Source organism: Petromyzon marinus, unplaced genomic scaffold, assembly GCF_048934315.1.
Source record: "Petromyzon marinus isolate PM22_M1 ecotype Great Lakes invasive population unplaced genomic scaffold, UKy_Petmar_22M1.pri1.0 PM_G_Scaffold_30, whole genome shotgun sequence".
Classification (NCBI taxonomy): Eukaryota; Metazoa; Chordata; class Hyperoartia; order Petromyzontiformes; family Petromyzontidae; genus Petromyzon; species Petromyzon marinus.
Window position 1 is genome coordinate 2,675,269 of NW_027422873.1, and position 19,999 is coordinate 2,695,267.

At 44.5% G+C, this 19,999-nt stretch overlaps 1 protein-coding gene across 1 annotated transcript; it reads right to left on the bottom strand.

The window, feature by feature from the left end:
- Positions 1–10,501: 10,501 nt before the first annotated feature.
- LOC142915385 (uncharacterized) lies at positions 10,502–18,889 on the bottom strand. Its single transcript, XM_076061217.1, has 4 exons — positions 18,806–18,889; positions 17,081–17,210; positions 12,446–12,630; positions 10,502–11,375 (listed from the first exon to the last, which is right to left on the bottom strand). The coding sequence occupies exons 1-4, from the start codon at positions 18,887–18,889 to the stop codon at positions 11,004–11,006; spliced, it is 771 nt and encodes a 256-aa protein (XP_075917332.1). The 3' UTR covers positions 10,502–11,003.
- Positions 18,890–19,999: the final 1,110 nt, after the last annotated feature.

Sequence of the window (19,999 nt, forward strand, 5' to 3'; positions counted from 1 at the left end):
GTAAAAAAACTGAGCAATGTAATACAATACAATATTAGACATGATTGTATCAAATAAACACAATCCATCCCATGTGTTAGTGAAATTTGTTAATATTTTACGCAGGAAATGGCAGGAAATTAGTTTTCAAATTTACATTTTTTTCTGGGGGGGGTTCCCAGACCCCCTAGAAGATTTGGTCCCCCCCAATGTTGACTCCATGACTACGGCTTTGCATTGACTTGCTCATTTCTCTACCCCCCCTCTCTCTCTATTTAAGGCCTCGACACAGAGGCGTTGTATCTCTGTGTGCCTATGCGTGTATCTCTCTCTGTGTGTCTCTGTGTTATCTCTATCTATGTGTCTCCGTGTCTGTGTTTTGTCTCTCTCAAATTGAGCAATCTTTGGAAGAACGTTATCAACCAGCTGGGATGTTGTTGACTGTTGCGTTAGCCGACTCTCTGTGTTGTATTGCATTACGTTTCTAAGTTTTCTAGGTTTGTTCTCTCTTTTTCACTTGTACCTGATGATTGCTTGTGTTGCAATCGAAACGTCGTATGCTATTTGCACACAGCGATGGTGTACGGTGCTTATTGTGGAATATTTTGCTGTTTTTCCCTGGAATTCTGTTTGCACAGTCACATAGTCACTTCAAGATGTTTTCTTGTTCACGTTTTATTTTTTTGTTTGTTGTGATTGCACCTGATTCAAGAGCCGAATGGCTCACAGGGCTATACCAAATAAAGTGAAACTGAAACTATTATTTAATTAATTTATTTTTTCTACGTGACTTTACCGAAATAACCGAAGAGTATCTTGCTTTAGTTTAAATTTCTCTTCACCTGGCTCGCTACTCTGTAACTTTGTTTTGTTTTAAATAATCACAGTTGTATTTTTTTATTTTTTTACCAGGCCACGCCCACGTTGAGCTGCTCAAACCGCTCTTGTTTTCAGAAGCGACCTGCCCACAACAACAAGGTGGGGCTTGTCAACAGCGTGGCGGTGTTCAATCTAGACGCGTGGCGGTGTTCACTCTAGACGTGTGGCGGTGTTCACTCTAGACGTGTGGCGGTGTTCACTCTAGACGCGTGGCGGTGTTCACTCTAGATGCGTGGCGGTGTTCACTCTCTACATGTGGAGGGGAAACCCGGGGATCAGGAAGGAAATCCATGCGACCACGGGGAGAGTGAGAGAGACATGCAGCCTCGACTGCGTTGATTTATCCTCAATGAATTACTTGGTGGAGTGAGGAAGCATTAATACTGAGCAGGTGAAGGTGGCCAGGCGTGGGTCTGGACACACCACCACCTGTGAACCATGCCAGTGCGTGACAGTGGTGGAGCCATTAGGGGTGGGGTGGCACGTTCCTCCCCAACGATCCGATCGAAATCTCTAATTTCGATCGGATCCTTGGGGTTTATTAGTAACTAGCTTCACTACCCGGCTTCGCTCGGGACTTGGATTCTTGTCTTGGAAACATTTCATATTCCCTTATATTTCTCTGAAAAACCCGTAAATGTTGATGCTCGCACGAAGGAAAATATCCGAAACAAATTAAGTTACCTAAATCGGATGTTTTCACTCAAGGAAATTTAACCTTAATCCACTTCTACGCAAGGTCGATTTTGGCCACTCAGGAGGGGAATGACGTGGCGAGCTGAAAATAGTGGCGTTCACTTAGAAATTCCAGACAGCATAAGCTGTGAAAATTTCATGACGCCAGACCTCAGCGTTGGAGCGGTTTTGCTGCTTCACACAAACAAACTGATGTAATTTCTGCTTCATATTTAAGATAGCCGTTGTACCCGTTCTTCGCACGGATATGTATTGAAACTCCGAGAAGCTAATGGCTTCATCGGCCAGGAGCGAAGCACCACCTAAAATCTCCCGGCACGCTGTTAACAGCTCTAGAAGTACGGCGCGCGAAGAGCCATATGGAAGGGGTAAGCATTACGGAGCGCTTAACTCAGGTGTGTTGCGGGTTGACATCACACACTCTATGATCATATCCCTCACCCCCCCACCAAAAAACAAAAGTCTATTTTTATTCTTTTTTCATTGTGTACCCTATGGAACCTACCCACATGCCAAATCTCAAATGTCTAGCATGTTGGGAAGTATGCTAAACAATTTCGAACAGACACACGTATCCACACATTTCTCTTTTATATATATAGATAAATCAGCATTTTGCGATTCCCGCTGCCACCGTGTGGCATATTATTACGTGCCAGGGACTCTATGATTGGACAACAGTCCGAGTCCATAATTGGCAATAAGTAACGGCAAAGCAGTTACAAACAACTCACAGAATTGTGCGCAGTTGCGTATACAGCACACGACTTCCCTGATGGCAAACGCCTTCAGCGAGCGCCATGCCTTTCACACGCGTCTAATAAAAAGCATAGGACAAGTCCTTACTTACTAACAACTCCTTACTTAATAACAACTCCTTACTTACTAACAACTCCTCACTAACTCCTTACTTACAAACAACGCCTTACTTACTAACAACTCCTCCCTAACAACCGCTTTCTTACTAACAACTCCTTACTTACTAACAACTCCCTACTAACAACTCCTTTCTTACTAACAACTCCTTACTTATTATCAACTCCTTACTAACAACTCCCTACTTACTAACAACTCCTATCATTTTTCATTGCTGAAGGGGTTGCCCCTCCTACCTGAAAATCCTGGCTCCACCTCTGAGTGTGTGACAGGGTCAAGTTAGTATTTGCAGTAAAGTCTATTAACTCTATTGAGCACGGAGGTTATATCAAAACCGTAGTTTATTTTTGTTTTCCTCTGCTACTCTTTCTAAGAATGTAGTCGAGAAGTTATCACAGCACACGTGCAGCTGAAGTCGGAACTGTTCATCCCAGCATTCAAGGACATCTGTGCCTGGCTTCACACCTCTAAGTTTCGATTGAACATTAATTTGTGCGTTTCTGCATAACACAAATAGTATTATTTTCAACACCCTTTGCTATGTCACCTGAATTTAGCTTTCATAAATATTCCATTTGAAGCCAGACAGCCGAAATTGTGTGCTCGGAGTTTTGGGTTGACATTCATTTTGAAGATACGAGGGCTTCCAGGAATGTTTACGACCATTTGCCCTCTCATTGTGTGCAATAACAGCCCGTGTGATGAATTTGGGACATCTTTTCACTACAACATGAATATATGAATAAGCATAGACGCTTTAGTCACGTGTTACTGTGTATATATGCATTCCTCTGTGCATCAATACTGATATGGTGTGGATTGTTTTTTTTTCTCTGTCTGCAGCTGTCGCTTCCTCTGCAGAATTTGTCTGATGGAGCAAAGGCACTCGGCGCAGATCAGTGCAAAAAGGCAACAATGCGACCAGTGTGCATACAGCACGGATCGTACTGGAAATTTGACACGGCACCAGAGAACTCACACAGGAGAGAAACCCTTCAAGTGCAGTGTGTGTGGGAAGGCGTTTGCACAGTCATCTACTCTTGTAAAACACCAGAGAACACACACGGGAGAGAAAACCTTCAAGTGCAGTGTGTGTGGGAAGGCGTTTTCACAGTCATCAGATCTTCAAAGACACCACAGAACACACACGGGAGAGAAACCCTTCAAGTGCGGGGTGTGTGGGAAGGCGTTTGCACATTGACCACATCTTCATGTACACCAGAGAACTCACACAGGAGATAAACCCTTCAAGTGCAGTGTGTGTGGGAAGGCCTTTTCAGTTTCATCTGCTCTTGTAACACACCAGAGAACACACACGGGAGAGAAACCCTTCAAGTGCAGTGTGTGTGGGAAGGTGTTTGCACATTCATCTACTCTTGTAACACACCAGAGAACACACACAGGAGAGAAACCCTTCAAGTGCAGTGTGTGTGGGAAGGTGTTTGCACATTCATCTACTCTTGTAACACACCAGAGAACACACACAGGAGAGAAACCCTTCAAGTGCAGTGTGTGTGGGATGGCGTTTGCACAGTCACCAACTCTTCATGTACACCAGAGAACACACAAGCATCAGAAGATCCACAAGGAGTGGAGTCTGAAATCAGCTTGTGAAAGTCAAAGTGCCGCAATGAGCCCATTCCTCATGAAACAAGAAACGGAAGAAAATCCCAGCTTGGACACTTTTAAAGGTATCGAGGTGAAATATGAAGAAGTGAAGGTGAAATGTGAAGAAGTGATGGTGAAGAGTGAAGAAGTGAAGGTGAAATGTCAAGAAGTGATGGTGAAGAGCGAAGAAGTGAAGGTAAAATGTGAAGATGAAGATTCAACTCCTATATCGGACCTTCACATCGATGGAGGCAACGTGAAGCAAGAGGAGAATTCTGACTGCGAGGCAGAGCGAGGCAATTCCCAGCAGTTTGTGGAAGTGGAGGTGTGGGTGGACTTCCTCCGAGACAATACAAAGTCAAATGGAGACCCGGTAGATGTGTAAGCTTGAGACGATGTCGCTCCAATAGATGCACCTTTGTCACAGGCCTTTAATGACAAGAATGTGAAGTTGAACACTCAATTCCTAGGTGCAACCTGCAGGGTAAGAGCGGCCAGTCTTTGTGGACCTGTGGGTTGGGTAGATCTCTAACCAGGAGCGAGAGCCAATAAGCTCCCAAGCATTCACAAGGTTCTAATAATTCCATTTATATGGTGCTTGCTTCATCGCCTCTGGCAATTCGGAGTTTTGTATCGTATCTCGTCTCAAACACTCGAAGAGCACCCCCAAGTAGCAGCTGCCCCTGTGTGGCACAAGGTGGTGGCCCTGCACCGGCCTGCATGTGGACAAGAGCCTGTCAGTAGGGGGCGATCACTGACGTGCCATCTCAGTTGTGGAGTTTGTAGGTAATGTTTGGAATTTGCTCAATTTTGACCCAGACGCCAGCATGCAATGGCCTACTCGTTTTGAATGGCGCAATAGTATGTTGTACATACACTGTTAAGCAGACGGTGTGTATTTTTTCAAATATCGTCTTGTTAAAAACATTTTGTCTATAAGGGTCAAACATTGATTAAGTGATGTTAGGACAAAGTGTGTCTTTTAGAAGTAACCTATATAGATAACTCGGGTGAGACTCATTGTTCTTGTGATACAGGTCAAAGTGTGTTTTTGTGTTTTCAGGAAGCATCTCCCTCTGGAGCAACTCATTGTCTTGGAAATAGGGAGCACACTCGTATCATTCATCAGTGACAAGGCATACCACTCAAAAGTTACACGTAGAGGAGATACATTCTCTACAACATGAATTATAATTTTGTATTACGTGTTGACGTAGATTTTGTCTAACTAGGTCTAGAAATGCTCTTTGCTGATTAACGTCTGGATGTCCGAAACTATCGGTTGAAGCAGCCCGGCTGCTTTTGAGACGCTGTGCACCAATAAGGGTCCACAGGTGGCTTGCACTGAATCAATAATGCACTCTCAGAAGGCTGTGCTAGTTATAGTTTGTGTAAAACATTCCTTTGTTTCGTGGAGAGATCGATAAATGAAAGATGTCGTGTCTGTTGATCTGCTTCATAGCAAGGAGGTAATTTAAGAGACTACATTTGAAATGCATTTTTGCATTTTTGTCTCCCTAGTGGCGATGTTTACACACCGCACCGGGTACTCGTTTGAGGCTGAGTCGACGTAGGGGAGGCTCAGGACCGGTTCAGAAAATCATCACTGGCGGTGTTGGCCACGAGCGGGAATGGAACTCGGCTGGTCGGGAGCGCAGCGCTCACCACGTCACTGCCGCTCCCCTTCTGTCAACAAACTTGAACTGACCCCTGCTCTCTAACGTCACCGCTCAGCGTGACCCTCATCGGCGTCAAACGCCAGGGGGCGGTGGGCCTTGCTAGTGACGTCATGTCGCCCACCCCGCGACCACCGCTCTCTGTTGAGCGTGACGTCACCTCCGTTCGGCCGCTGCCGATTTCTGTTCCGGTGCCAATCCTTATTTGGGCAAAGCTACGCGCGGTGACTGCACCGCGCGTAGCCCGGAAGGGACGTCAAGCCACCTGCTGCTGCGTGACGTCACAAGGAAACAGGAAGCTGCAGCTTCGCGCGTGAACTGAAATCCGAGGTGAGAAATTCTCATCGCGGTTGTGGTGGTGGTAGTTGTTGTTGTTGTGGTTGTGGTGGTTGTTGTTGTTGTTTACCGAGGTAGAGCCTCGCTATCTCTCTCGTAGGGATGTCAATTGAGTATCAGCGAGCATGGAAGCGATGTCCAGGTTGGAACTTTACAGCGCGGGGCCTAGCCACGTGGGCTCTTGCCTCCTGCCCTCGCCTGATCGCGTTTGCTTCAATTCTCTTGCTTAGTTGAGCAATCTTTGTAAGAAAGTAATCAACCAGGCTATGCGTTATTTGTGTGTTGATCGACTCTCTGTGTTGCATTGCATTACATTTCGTAACTGTACTCAGTTTGTTTGATTAAGTGTGCTTTCTCTCTCTGTGTGTGTGTGTCCTCGTGTTATTATTATTTACTGCAGTCACCAAAGCTCCAATCTCTCATTGACACAAGGCCGTAATTATAATATATTATAATAATTATTATATATGATAATAATTATTATATATGATAATAATTATAATATATTATAATATATTATAATTATTATCATAATTATAATATATTATAATTATGATAATAATTATAATTATTATAATAATTATTATCATATATAATAATTATATATAATAATTATTATAATATATTATAATTACGGCCTTGTGTCAATGAGAGATTGGAGCTTTGGTGACTGCAGTAAATAATAATAACACGAGGACACACACACAGAGAGAGAGAAAGCACACTTAATCAAACAAACTGAGTACAGTTACGAAATGTAATATAATATATTATAATTATTATCATATATAATAATTATTATATTATAATTATTGTATATATTGGGGGACACAACCCTCCCAATTATCAAATATGCTCAAAATGTCCCCCCTCAAATATATTGCTATAGTAATATATAATATTGCTATAAAAATGTTTTCTAAATAAAAATTTCTATGCTATGTTAATAAAAACAACAATTTGCTAAACCTTGGCCACAAAATCTGGACTTGTCTTCATATAACAATGCATAGATTTCTGTTTATATGATTGCGTTGTACTTTATGAATCCCTAATCTCTGCCATTACATACTATGAAACAAGAAAAGTAAAAAAAGTAAAAACAGAGCAATGTAATACAATACACTTAGACATTATTGTATCAAATAAACACAATCCATCCCATGTGTTAGTGAAATTTGTTAATATTTTACGCAGGAAATGGCAGGAAATTAGTTTTCAAATTTACATTTTTTCTGGGGGGGTTCCCAGACCCCCTGGAAGATTTGGTCCCCCCCAATGTTGACTCCATGACTACGGCCTTGCATTGACTTGCTAATTTCTCTACCCCCCCTCTCTCTCTATTTAAGGCCTCGACACAGAGGCGTTGTATCTCTGTGTGCCTATGCGTGTATCTCTCTCTGTGTCTCTGTGTTATCTCTCTCTGTCTATGTGTCTCCGTGTCTGTGTTTTGTCTCTATCTCAGATTGAGCAATCTTTGGAAGAAGGTTATCAACCAGGTGGGTTGTTGTTTACTGTTATGTTAGCTGACTCTGTTGTTTTGCAATACGTTTATAAGTTTTCTAGGTTTTTTCTCTCTCTCTTTGTTTTTTTCGGTAAAGTCACGTATAAATAATAAAATAACATAATAGCGTACGACGTTTCGGTTGCAACACAAGCAGCCATCATCAGGTACAGAAGAGCTAAATTTATGAGAGAGGGGAAACATATAACCTCAGATGTATATACAGACACCCAAGTAGGGGGGAACTGACACAGATACAACAGGGGACACAGAGAGAGAAGCATACCAGACAAACAGGGTTTAGAACATTTTTTGGAAACCATATAAAGCAACACAGACAAATGTTGTGTGCTGCCGCGCCCTGCTTTGCTCCGTGCATGCCTCGTGCTGATTTTGTCCCATTGTCACTCAGCCTTGCCTTCTCTGCCTGTTTGGGGCGGCTTTGCTGTGTGCTTGTCTCTGTGCTGGCTCGCTCCACTTGGTTGTCTGTGTGTGTGTGTCTGTATTTTGAGTTTCATACTTTACTTGCAATTTAGCAATCTTTTGAAATTGCGTGATCAACCGGACTATGCGTTAATTGTGTTTTGACCGACCGACTGTGTTGCTTTACATGGTTTCCAAAAATTGTGCTAAACCCTGTTTGTCTGGTATGCTTCTCTCTCTGTGTCCCCTGTTGTATCTGTGTTAGTTCCCCCTACTTGGGTGTCTGTGTATACATCTGAGGTTATGTGTCTCCCCTGTCTCGTAAATTTAGCTCTTCTGTACCTGATGATGGCTGCTTGTGTTGCAACCGAAACGTCGTACGCTATTATGTTATTTCATTATTTCTTATTTATACGTGACTTTACCGAAAAAACCAAAGAGTACACTATAATTGTAAATGTTGTAGTGGATTTACTCTCCAACACAACCAGTTAGTGTTGAACTAGTATACTACTTTATGCACTACACTATACATTAAACTGTATACTACACTACACTATAAACTACACTATAATTGTAAATGTTGTAGTGGGTTTACGCTACAACACACAACGAGTTAGTGTTGAACAAGTATACTACACTATACACTACACTATAATTGTAAATGTTGTAGTGGGTTCACGCTCCAACACACAAACGGTATGTGTTGAACTCGTATACTACACTATAGACTACACTATACACTACACTGTATACTAAACTATAGACTACACTGTATACTACACTGTACACTACACTATACACTACACTGTACAGTACACTATAGACTACACGATAAACGAGTAACTACTTAGCACGTTTTGTTTATGTGACACAAACCTTACTAATTGGCTGTGTCAGGTGATGGCGGGTTTAACGACAGAGCATTTATATTTACACGATCTCACCCAAACAAACTCTACTATGGACAGGATCAAAATCTCGTGTTTAGAAAGACAGAGAGAGACGCAGACTTCAAATGTACAGCAGACATCAGGGTCAGACCCATGACCTCCTGCATACCGGGCGAGGTAGTTAACATCTCCTAGCCACCGTGATGATGAGAGACACCACAAATTCAAAATACAGAACAGGTGGCGGGCGCCAGCACACCTTGCAGACGAACGCGGCGACGAAGGCAGCAGCCCCGGCCACCAAGCCCAGCGCTGTCAACGTCGCCACCGCCACCGCCTCTACCACCGCCGCCACCAGCCACGTCCCCTTCGTGGGCGAGGGGAGCGGCGCGGTCGCTGTGGGGTCGGAGGCGGCGTCGCCAACGTGCCGCCGCGGGGCTGACAGAGAACCGGGGCGGCGACGGAGAAGGGGCTCGGTGAGACCGGCACGCGGCGCCACCGGCTCAACGCGGCTTCGCGTTTTGTTCGTTCGCTGCTGTTGTTGCTGCACCCGACCTGAGAGCCGCACGGCTCGCAGGGCCGCGCCCGATAAAATGAAATGAAAAAAAAAACTTGAAACTTCGCCTGCGGCAAGGCAGGCAGGAGGATCAATCGCTAAAACGTGGCACTGCCTGGACACGGCTCACCGGGGGGAGGGGGGGGGCATCTTCACCGTTATCACTCTAACCCCGCACGCTCTCTTCTAAGGGCGTCGACAACAACAACACGGCGCTTGTCGCCAGGCTCGGCGCACTTTAAGACTGGCGGTAGGTCACGGGGACAGACCCAGCAGCAGGCGCCGTGGGGTCGACCGATGTGCACCAAAACGTGCGACGTTATCACGCAGGACGCTCAAGGGTATCAAAGGCGTAGCCTCGACAGACGGTTAGGTCAAGTGCCGCTAGCGAGCAGCGGCTATGAAAGCTGGCACACTACAACCAGGCGGGTGGGTGTCCAGCACCACGCCTGCCCGGCTCGCCTTTGTCTCCCCAGCGGCGAAGTTTGCAAACCGCACCGGAAACTCGTTTCAGGCCGACGCCGGATCAAATCACCGTCACCGGCGTTGGCCGCGAACGGGAATCGAACTCGGGCCGCCAGATTCGTAGCAGCAGCAGCGTAGCGCTAACCGCCAACGCCGCTGCTCCCCGCTCGGGCCGTCGCACGGGATGACACCGGCTTCATCCCTCGGGCCCGGGTGAATCGTGCTACACGAGAATTCTCCCCTCGCGCGCACGCCACCAGCACACTGCAGGCAGGCCTCCCTCAGTGCTCGAGGTGCGGCCCCCTGGGAAAAGTGAGCGCTAAAGGAATCCTCGTTAAAGGGGGGCGGTGGGGGGAGTCATTATGCTAGCGTGTATAGATGCTAAACGCGATATCAGAATTTACAAATATAATTTATATTTCGATTTAAAGCTTTCGTGACTGCAAGGATTCATCTTCTTTGGTTCTTTCGGTAAAGTCACCACGTAGAATGAGAATAAAATATTATTGTTATTTTATTTTATCAATTTATTATTTTATTCTCAATCTGCGTGACTTTACCAAAAGAACCAAAGAAGATAATTTCTATTATTATAATAATTGATCACAGGGACTCCTCTACTTACGAACGTCCTACTAGGAACTTTCAGAGATACGAACAAACCGGGTACCCGTGTGTCCGGTCGCCTAATTTGGACCGAGAGTCCCAAGCTCAACAGACGGCGGCAGTGGCGTCTGCAACATCTTCAGGACGTGACGAACGGAAAGGGGTAAAAAAAGCAGCCTCTTCTTTTCCTCATCATCATGAGACCGCCAAAAATGTTCCCGTAGATATATAAAACCAACCCACACTCTTTGGTTCTATTCGGTAAAGTCACGTAGGTAAAAATAAAATAGCAAAAAATCACGACGTTTTGACCGCAACGCGAGCGATCATCATCAGGTGTGAAAACCACAGCAAAAAACATTTGGAAAAAAAAGTGTCTAATGGCGGGAGTTTAGGCATTGTGAGCCAGATTAAGGCGTCGATATGGATTGGTGATGTTGAAAGGATGGTCCCGGCGTTGGTTTCAAGTTCACTGGCGGTGCCTTGTTTATTGGGGACGGATTTTTTTAAGAGGATGCCCCTTTGGATTTTAATTGACCGGGGTTGGGTGGAGTTACCGTTGAGGTTTTTGGAGTCCCCTTCAAATCTAGAATAAAACCAACCCACACCCACCCACCCATCTTTTGCCAAGCGGCCCTTCGTGATCGGACGGTCCCCCCAAAACGCCGCTCGCTCCGTTCACCTGCGACCGTCACGTTCAGCGTCGCCTCCCGTGCCACTGCAACGTCCTCCGTGTTGCACCGCCCGCAGACCACCATGCACCCAATCACGGGGCCGAGGCCCGCGGAGACGCGCCGGAGCCTCACGGAGCAGTCGCCCTTCGCCACGTCGCCCACGAGCGCGGCCACCCCGACGACGTCGACGCCCGAGTTGTAGATCTGCGGACGAGAAAAAAGGAAAGGCCGTGATCCGGTGTTGCCGCCCGCCCGCCCGCCCGTCTCCGGCCCGTGTCTCCCGAGCATCCCACAGCGGCTCCCGGCGGCTCGCGCAGCGTTCCCAGACTCCGGTGCGGAGGAGGCGGCGAAGTTTCGCGATGTACGACTTTTTTATTGTTTAATTCCTGCAGCGTACGAATTCGGCCGCGATTTGATTGATGCCCGATTGGCTGTGGCCCCGTCGTCATCCGCTTAAGTGGGCGGAGCCTTCTGCTGGGCAGGGGCAGTAAAGTGTTATCACTCGGCATGCGCGTCTCGTCAGTGACATGTAAATATTCTTTGGGTCTTCCGGTAAAAGTCACGCAGATAGGTTCAAAGAAAATGAACCTATCTACGTGACTTTGCCGAAAGAAGGGAAATAATAAAATAATAAAACATAATAACATTATTGTTTTCTTTTTATAATTTTATTGTTTCCCTTCTACGTGGTGACTTTACCGAAAGAACCAAGAAGATGAATCCCTGCAGTCACAAAAACTTTAAATCGAAATTTTACCGAAAGACTCAAAGAATATGAACTCGTGAAGTCACGAAAGCCTTAAGTCTAGTAATGTATAACTTATATTAGTGGTTTCTAGCAGAGAGATCCACAGAAACTGGTTAAAGTTATGGATTATCCGTGACTTTGAATTATCCACGGCCGTCTTCCCGATCTGTTAGTGCGGATAATCAAAGAGCCCACTTTATTTGTTTGGAACATCGCACGCTCTTTCCTTGTGCACGTGGGGCTTTACCCCTTGGGTGTGCCAGTTTCATTCAATAGGAAGCCGTTCAATTACGAAATTAGGCAAACTTCTTAAAACAAGATCCTTATTTAAAACAAAAAAAGTGGCACTCGATGAGACGTTAGCTGGGTCACTGAGTGACACCGTCACTCCTCCGGAGCAAAACAAACACGCGCAAATAACGCGCCGCCGGTTAAACAGAAACCGCGGCGTGTCAATGCCAGCGGCGACACGGACGGGGGAGTCAAGTCGTTCAAAGTTAGAGCCGGGATGAGGTCCACCCGTCACCTGGATGACGCCGCCGATGGGCGTGTTCTTCGAGTAGAACGCGGGCAACACGGACCACTTGACGATGACGTGATTCGGGTCGGTCGGCGGCGGTGAGAAAGAGCAGTTGATGGTCAAGCTCACCCCCTCCGTCACGTCCAGCCTCTCCTGCAGGGAGAGCCGGAGCTTTGCTGCGAACGTTACATCTGCACGGGAAGAGATGAGAGAGAGAGTTTAACACGTAGTAGGCTTTCGCGACCAATATTATTCATAATAATGGTTTTTGGGTTAGATCGCGTTATTTATAAATGTGTCGTAACCCTCCACCACCCGACACGGCCAATCAGCAAAAAATAAAGTGTCACGTTAACAAAAGACAAATAGTTCACTACTTTAGCCCCACACCGGTGTGTTGAAGAGTGAATCCACAACATTTACAGTTTGAGTATTATTAAATAATACATATTACAATTCCTTATAGGGGAAACACATGCTAATTAACGGATTACTAACCTAGCATATAATCACAACAACACACATTACAACTAATTACTAATCTACAACTCATTACTAATCATAACCATTGACTGATTACCAATCGATTATATAATTACAATCCCCCCCCCCTCCGCCTCTAATCACTGCACCTGATATGAGTTAAATGATGACGTCACCCTGCTGCTGCTCTATTTAAGACCGGGAGCAAGCGAGGGCTTCACCATTCTGGCGAATTGCCCGGTGATGCTGGATGCAATTACCAGCGAAACGTCACAGTACTACTCACACTGTAAATGTTGTGGATTCACTCTTCAACACACCGGGGGGGCTAAAGTAGTGAACTATTTGTCTTTTGTCAACGTGACACTTTTTTTTGCTAATTGCCCGTGTCGGGTGGTGGAGGGTTACGGCACATTTATAAATAACGCAATCTAAATTTCGATTTAAAGCTTTCGTGACTGCAATGATTCATCTTCTTTGGTTCTTTCAGTAAAGTCACGTAGAATATTATTGTGTTATTTTATTTTATCAATTTATTATTTTATTCTCATTCTACGTGACTTTACCGAAAGAACCAAAGAAAACGCTATCTAACCCAAAAACAACCGTTATTATGAATTAGTATGAGGAGAGAGACCGGTTCACGCCCATCACAGATGTCGAACGCAGAGGCCGCTGCTCACGCTCGTCTTGCCGCTGTTCTTGCTGAGCTGCCCTTTAACTCGGGTAATTCCCCTTGTGCGACAGAATCCTGGGGAGGGGGGGGCACCTGAGTTAAACAAAAAAAAATAAGCTTCATAGCTCAGCGAATTCCTCCAGGATAAATCAAGATCCCTGATTCTGAAATGATTGGGCAGGGATGTTGTCGTTAACTTGTACTTATCAGGTTTTAATAAGAAAATACCGGAGCATGTCATCCAGCAGATTGCAATTGCAGCAAGATCGGAAATTCCATAAAACATACACGATAAAAACTAAACTATTTTTCTTATTAATCAAGGTAAGGCCCCACTGAGCTATGTGGCTCTTTGTCAGAAGCGACCTGGCCACAAGTGATAGCCCAACTTAATGACTTGTCATTGTGTGGAAATGTATAGCAGCCAAGAAACTCTGAATGCGTGATGTTGTTTATAAATGTGGAGGAAGAAACTGGAGGACTGGGAGAAAAATCCACGGGACAACGGTGAGAGACAGACGCAAACTCCAAATATACAGCAGCAGCAGGCGTCAAGGTCGGGATCGAACCCACGACCTCCTGTAGACCTGGCGAGGTAGTTAACATCTCTTAGCCACCATGATGATGAGAGAGAGACACAAACTCCAAATATACAGCAGCAGCAGGCATCGTCAGGGTCAGGATCGAACCCACGACCTCCTGTAGATCAGGCGAGGTAGTTAACATCTCTCAGGGACATGATCTAACCCACGACCTCCTGTATACCAGGCGAGGTAGTTAACATCTCTCAGGGACATGATCTAACCCACGCCCTCCTGTAGACCAGGCGAGGTAGTTGACATCTCTCAGGGACATGATCTAACCCACGCCCTCCTGTAGACCAGGCGAGGCAGTTGACATATCTCAGGGACATGATCTAACCCACGACCTCCTGTATACCAGGCGAGGTAGTTAACATCTCTCAGGGACATGATCTAACCCACGACCTCCTGTAGACCAGGCGAGGTAGTCGACATCTCCTAGCCACTGTGGCACCTGGAGAGCTCCAAACTTGAGAGGCTTGTCTTTACCCGTGGAGGTCAATGTTGGGACGTGTTTTTTTATTATCTCTAACTGGGAATTGCACAACTCAGACTTGGGAAAGCCATTCTGTGCGCGGGCGCCTGCTCCCACACCATGCCCTCACGCAGACAGATCGAATGCCGCGTGGACAAACGTATTTCGCGGTGCGATGCGGAGCGGATTTTCAGATTTTGTTTCAGATTTTTGTTTTTGTTTAAACAAGCGAGAACTTGCAGCGCAGCGACCGCTATACGCAAACGACTGCGTGGCTCGTGGGGGTCAACGTGAGCGGCTCTCGGTCGGAGGCGTTGAGTTGCGTCCATCGCCCTCCGGGGTCGATTAACGATTGCCACTATGATAAAAATAAGAACTGCTTCATCTTCTTTGGTACTTTCGGTAAAGTCACCACCACGTAGAATGAGAATAAAATAATAAAATAACACAATAAAATTCTCACGACGTTTCGGCCGCAACGCAAGCGGCCGTCTTCAGGTGAAAGGTACAGAACTGTCGGGACGACAGAGCTTCAGTGAACGATGTTAAGATTCGTAGCAACTTTTAAAGTGAGGCACCTTGATAAAGGGGTTTACATATCAAATAGCTGAGGTGCCTCACTTCTCCCAACCAGCTTAAAAGTCGCTACGAATCTTAACGTCGTTCATTGAAGCTCTGTCGTCCCGACAGTTCTGTACCTTTCACCTGAAGATGGCCGCTTGCGTTGTGGCCGAAATGTCGTGAGAATTTTGTGTTATTTTATTATTTCATTCTCATTCTACGTGGTGACTTTACCGAAAGAACCAAAGAAGATGAATCCTTGCAGTCACGAAAGCTTCAAATCGAAATAAGAACTGGTTTTTACCCTTTCTCTGGCAATCAAAGAGGAGTTGTGTTAAGATGTTCCGACGCCAAATAGACACCTTTTGCAGGGAACCAAGTCTGCAAATGACCACACATACGGTACGTGTGGTGACCATGCAAACAACCTCTGATAATATATGCAGTGCTTTAATAATAATAACGCAACTGTATTCTTGGTTCATATTCTTGGTTCTTTCGGTAAAGTCACCACGTAGAAGGGAAACAATAAAATAATAAAAACATTGCTTGCCGTGGTTTTTCACACCTGATGATTGCTTCTTGTGTTGCAGTCGAAACGTCGTGATAATTTTATTGTTTTATATTTTTATTATTCTATTGTTTCCCTTCTACGCGGTGACTTTACCGAAAGAACCAAGAATATGAATCCCTGCAGTCACGAAAGCTTTAAATAAAAAAAGTAACGGAACTATAATGTTATATGCATTGTCTTTGAGAAAGCGATTGGTCTACACCAGAGACAGCCGTGTTCTTAATGGCCTAGCCTCACCATTGTCAGACCAGGGAACGCCAACAACAGCACAAAGACAATGCGCTAGTTCCAGATTTGAAGCTTTCGTGACTGCGAGGATTCATACTCTTTGGTTTTTTTGGGAAAGTCACGTGGGTAAAAAAATCAATAAAATAAATGAAAACAACTAAATTAAATCATTTAATTTTGTTGTTTAATTCAGTTGTTTTCATTTAGTTTATAGATTTTTTTTACCTACGTGACTTCACCGAAAAAAACAAAGAGTACAATGCACTATATATTTTTTTTTTTTATCAGAGCATGTCTATTTGCATGTTCACCACAAGTACGTCTAGTTGATGCAGTAATTGATTCCTTGATAGTTATCTATTTGGTATTTGAACATAATAACATGTTTTCTTGGTCATTTCGCTAAAGTCACATAGAAGGGAATTTTATTGTTTTATATTGTTATTATTTTATTGTTTCCCTTCTACGTGGTGACTTTACCCGAAAGAACCAAGAATATGAATCCCTGCAGTCACGAAAGCTTTAAATAAAAATATAATAACATCTGTTTTCCCGGTCAAAAGGGTCAAACCTATTGTTATATTTAATACTTTGATACTGGTGAAAAGGTATCCCATGATAGAGCTGCTCACCCCGAGCTATGAATGCTCCGATACGTGTGGCATTCTCCTGTAGCTCGCCATTGCTCAAGCGCAGGCCCTGGGCTGTTCATTTGTTCAATGCACAGAACACTGGCGATTCCAGCCACCCTATTAGCCTCTCCAAATGATGAACTCTGCTGATAACCGCGATGTCAGAAACCTGCTGCCACAACTACGGATTAAACGATGGCGGTGCTGACGCGTCTACGGATGACGATGACGACGATGCTAGACAAGACGATGCCGAACAACGGCGTCAATGACGATTACCGTCACGGTGACGCTTGCTGGATGCTGCCGCTGCGGTTTCTTATTTACGTTTTTGTTTCGTTGCGGTTGCAACCCGATTCAAGTGCCGCATGGCTCACAGGGCTCTAGCCAATAAGCGAACTGGACTGGTCGGCGTTCACGGTGGTTGTTACCTCGGACCGCGACGGAGGCCAGAAGGAGCACCGCTAGACACCGCGGCAACATGGCGTGGCCGGCGCGTTCTTGCTGCCGCTGGTGTAGCTGGTACACCACCACCGTCCCCTTCTCCTCCCGCCGTGAACCCTATGTATGTTGCGTATTAAAACACAATGCATTTCACACCATTAGATTATTGATTAAGACAATGCACACACCACTACAATGACATTATACAATACAAATAGGATAACATCTCTAACCTGCAATAAGTCGATCAGACACCATCCTTCCACCGCGCTTCATATTTTAGACCTTAATAATTCACAGTATTTTATAGCATTGAAATGGACGTTCAAATTCAGCTCTGAGGCGGCGACCATTGCTTCTTGTACCTCGTCAACAACACCAGCGTTATCGACTGTTACATCACAGCAACATCGTACTCTCCTCACCAAAACGCATTTACAGTGGCACCGTGGTGTACGACCGCTTTGGAATATGTTGAATTTGGTCCACGTGTCGTGTATTTGACGAGAGAAAAATGTCTTGTGATACGACGTCTTGCTTGGGATACGACGTCTTGCTTACGACGCGCTTGCTGCAACTTGTATGGGTCGGGATGAGTCACCGCGTACAGTAGACCCCGTTCACGACTGAAACAAAGCGCCGCTCCTCAGTCTGCCTGTCCAGTAGATCTCGTTCAGTGCGCAACCCTTTTGCTACAACTCTCCGTGAATTTCCACGTGGTGTTTTTTGTCATTTTAACGATAATTTTTTTGCCAATTCATTCAAGAAGGTTCGTGAGGAAAGCCAAGCTGCGAAGAAAATGGCGAGGATCACTGTCGACGTGAAAAAAGAGATCGTAGAAAAAAGTATGACAGCGGCGTGCGCGACACTGATCTTGCGGTGGCATCGCGTATATGCCGAGAGCAACAATTTAGACGATTGTGAAGAAAACAAAACGAAGCCATCGAATCAGCTAACGTTGCAAAAGGGGGTGAAATTTATATCAAACACAAAGATCACAGACATCAGAGCAAGTAGAAACATTGTCATTAATATGGCTGAACGAAAAACTTTAGCCGGCGATAGCGTTTCAGAGGCTACAATTGGGAGAAGGCAAAAATGTTGCATGCCGATCTTTTAAAAGACGTGCCAGGAACGAGTGAAGATTTTAGTGAAGCGTTTAAAGCCAGCCATGGCTGGTTTGATTATTTCAAGAAGAGGACTGGCATACATAGTGTCGTGAGGCATTGGGGAGGGCGGCCAGTGCCAACAAAGACGCTGCAAAGGAATTCGTTACCGAGTTTGGGGAGTTTGTAGAGGCTGAGGGTTTTGTTTCCCAACAAGTTTTTAATTGTGACGAGCCAGGCCTGTTTCGGAAGAAAATGCCAAACAGGACCTATATCACACAAGAGGAGATGGCGTTGGCAGGGCACAAGCCAACGAATGACAGGCTAACTCTCGTTGTGTGGCAATGCAAAGTGGGGATTTTAAACTCAAGCCTCTACTAATCATCCACTCGGGAGAACCCGAGGGTTTTAAAAAAAACATAATGTACAAAAAACCCAGTTACCAGTCACGTGGAGGTCACACTCAAAGGCTTGGGTGACGAGACAATTTTTCAGTGAGTGGTTCAATGTTGTGTTTGGGCCAAGTGTAAAAAAATATATTTAGAGAAGCAACAACTGCCTCTAAAGGCCCTCCTCCTCCTCCTTCAGGACAATGCTCCTGCACACCCTCCAAGCTTGCAGGACGGCGTGCTGCCGGCAGTTCGACTTCATCACTGTGAAGTTTGTGCCCTCTAATATGACTCCTCTCATTCAGCCCATGGACCAGCAGGTCGTTTCACATTTTAAAGAAACTGTATACCAAAGCACTCTTTCAGAGGTGCTTTGAAGTGACCTCTGACCCAGAATTGACCCTCAGAGAGTTCTGGAAAAGAGCATTTTAATATTGTGCACTGTATAACTCTTTTTGATTTAAAGCTTGCGTGACTGCAGTAATCCATATTCTTAGCTCTTTCGGTAAAGTCACGTTGAAGGGAAACAATAAAATATATAAAAAATATATTGTTTTAATAATTTCTTACACTCTGGAACGGATTATTTCCATTCCCTTTATTTCTTATGGGGAAAAATTTCGTTTGGTGTTCGTCATTTTGGGTATAAGTCCCCCTACCTTCTGGAACGATTTAACGACGCGTACCGAGGTACCACTGTACGTTGTTGTTATTATTAACAAGGCGTTATCGACTATTACATCATAACAACATCGCACTTTCCTCACCAAAACGCTCTAAAGCCATCTTCCAACTCGGTCGCGTCGATGTCATTCCGATTTGGATCGATAAAAGAAGCGATGAATACAGTATTAGTAGTACTGTAATAATTATTGTTAATAACCACATCTTGTTACGCTCCATTTGATTTTCCAGCGCAAAAAAAGCGGGAAAACCCCCAACAGCAAAGTTAACGTCTAAAAGCTCGCAAGACGTTCATTATACTTGTAACTTTTAACATTTAAGACCTTAATTATTATAAAGATTTTGTTAAACAATCGACGATAACACCTCGGGCTCTCTAAGGCAGCCGCAGTCACCAATCACCGAGTGTTGTTTAATCGATGTCGGTGATGTAGAGTTCATTTTAAATGTATAAAAGTTAATAATGTATATAAGTTAATAATAAATAAAAGTTAATAATAAATAAAAGTTAATAATAAATAAAAGCTAATAATAAATACAAGTTAATAATAAATATAAGTTAATAATAAATATAAGTTAATAATAAATAAAAGTTAATAATAAGTATAAGTTAATAATAAATGTATAAAAGTTAATAATAAATATAAGTTAATAATAAAAGTATAAAAGTTAATAATAAGTATAAGTTAATAATAAATACAAGTTAATAATAAATAAAAGTTAATAA

Bases quoted from the DNA above. Each gene is read 5' to 3' on its own strand.
- LOC142915385 (XM_076061217.1), bottom strand. From the start codon at position 18,889: ATGAGAGGAGTCATATTAGAGGGCACAAACTTCACAGTGATGAAGTCG. The intron at 17,211-18,805 runs GTGTGCAGGAGC...CAACATACATAG, and splicing joins CCGTCCTGCAAGCTTGGAGG to GGTTCACGGCGGGAGGAGAA. The intron at 12,631-17,080 runs GTAACAACCACC...CTTCCCGTGCAG, and splicing joins GGCCTCCGTCGCGGTCCGAG to ATGTAACGTTCGCAGCAAAG.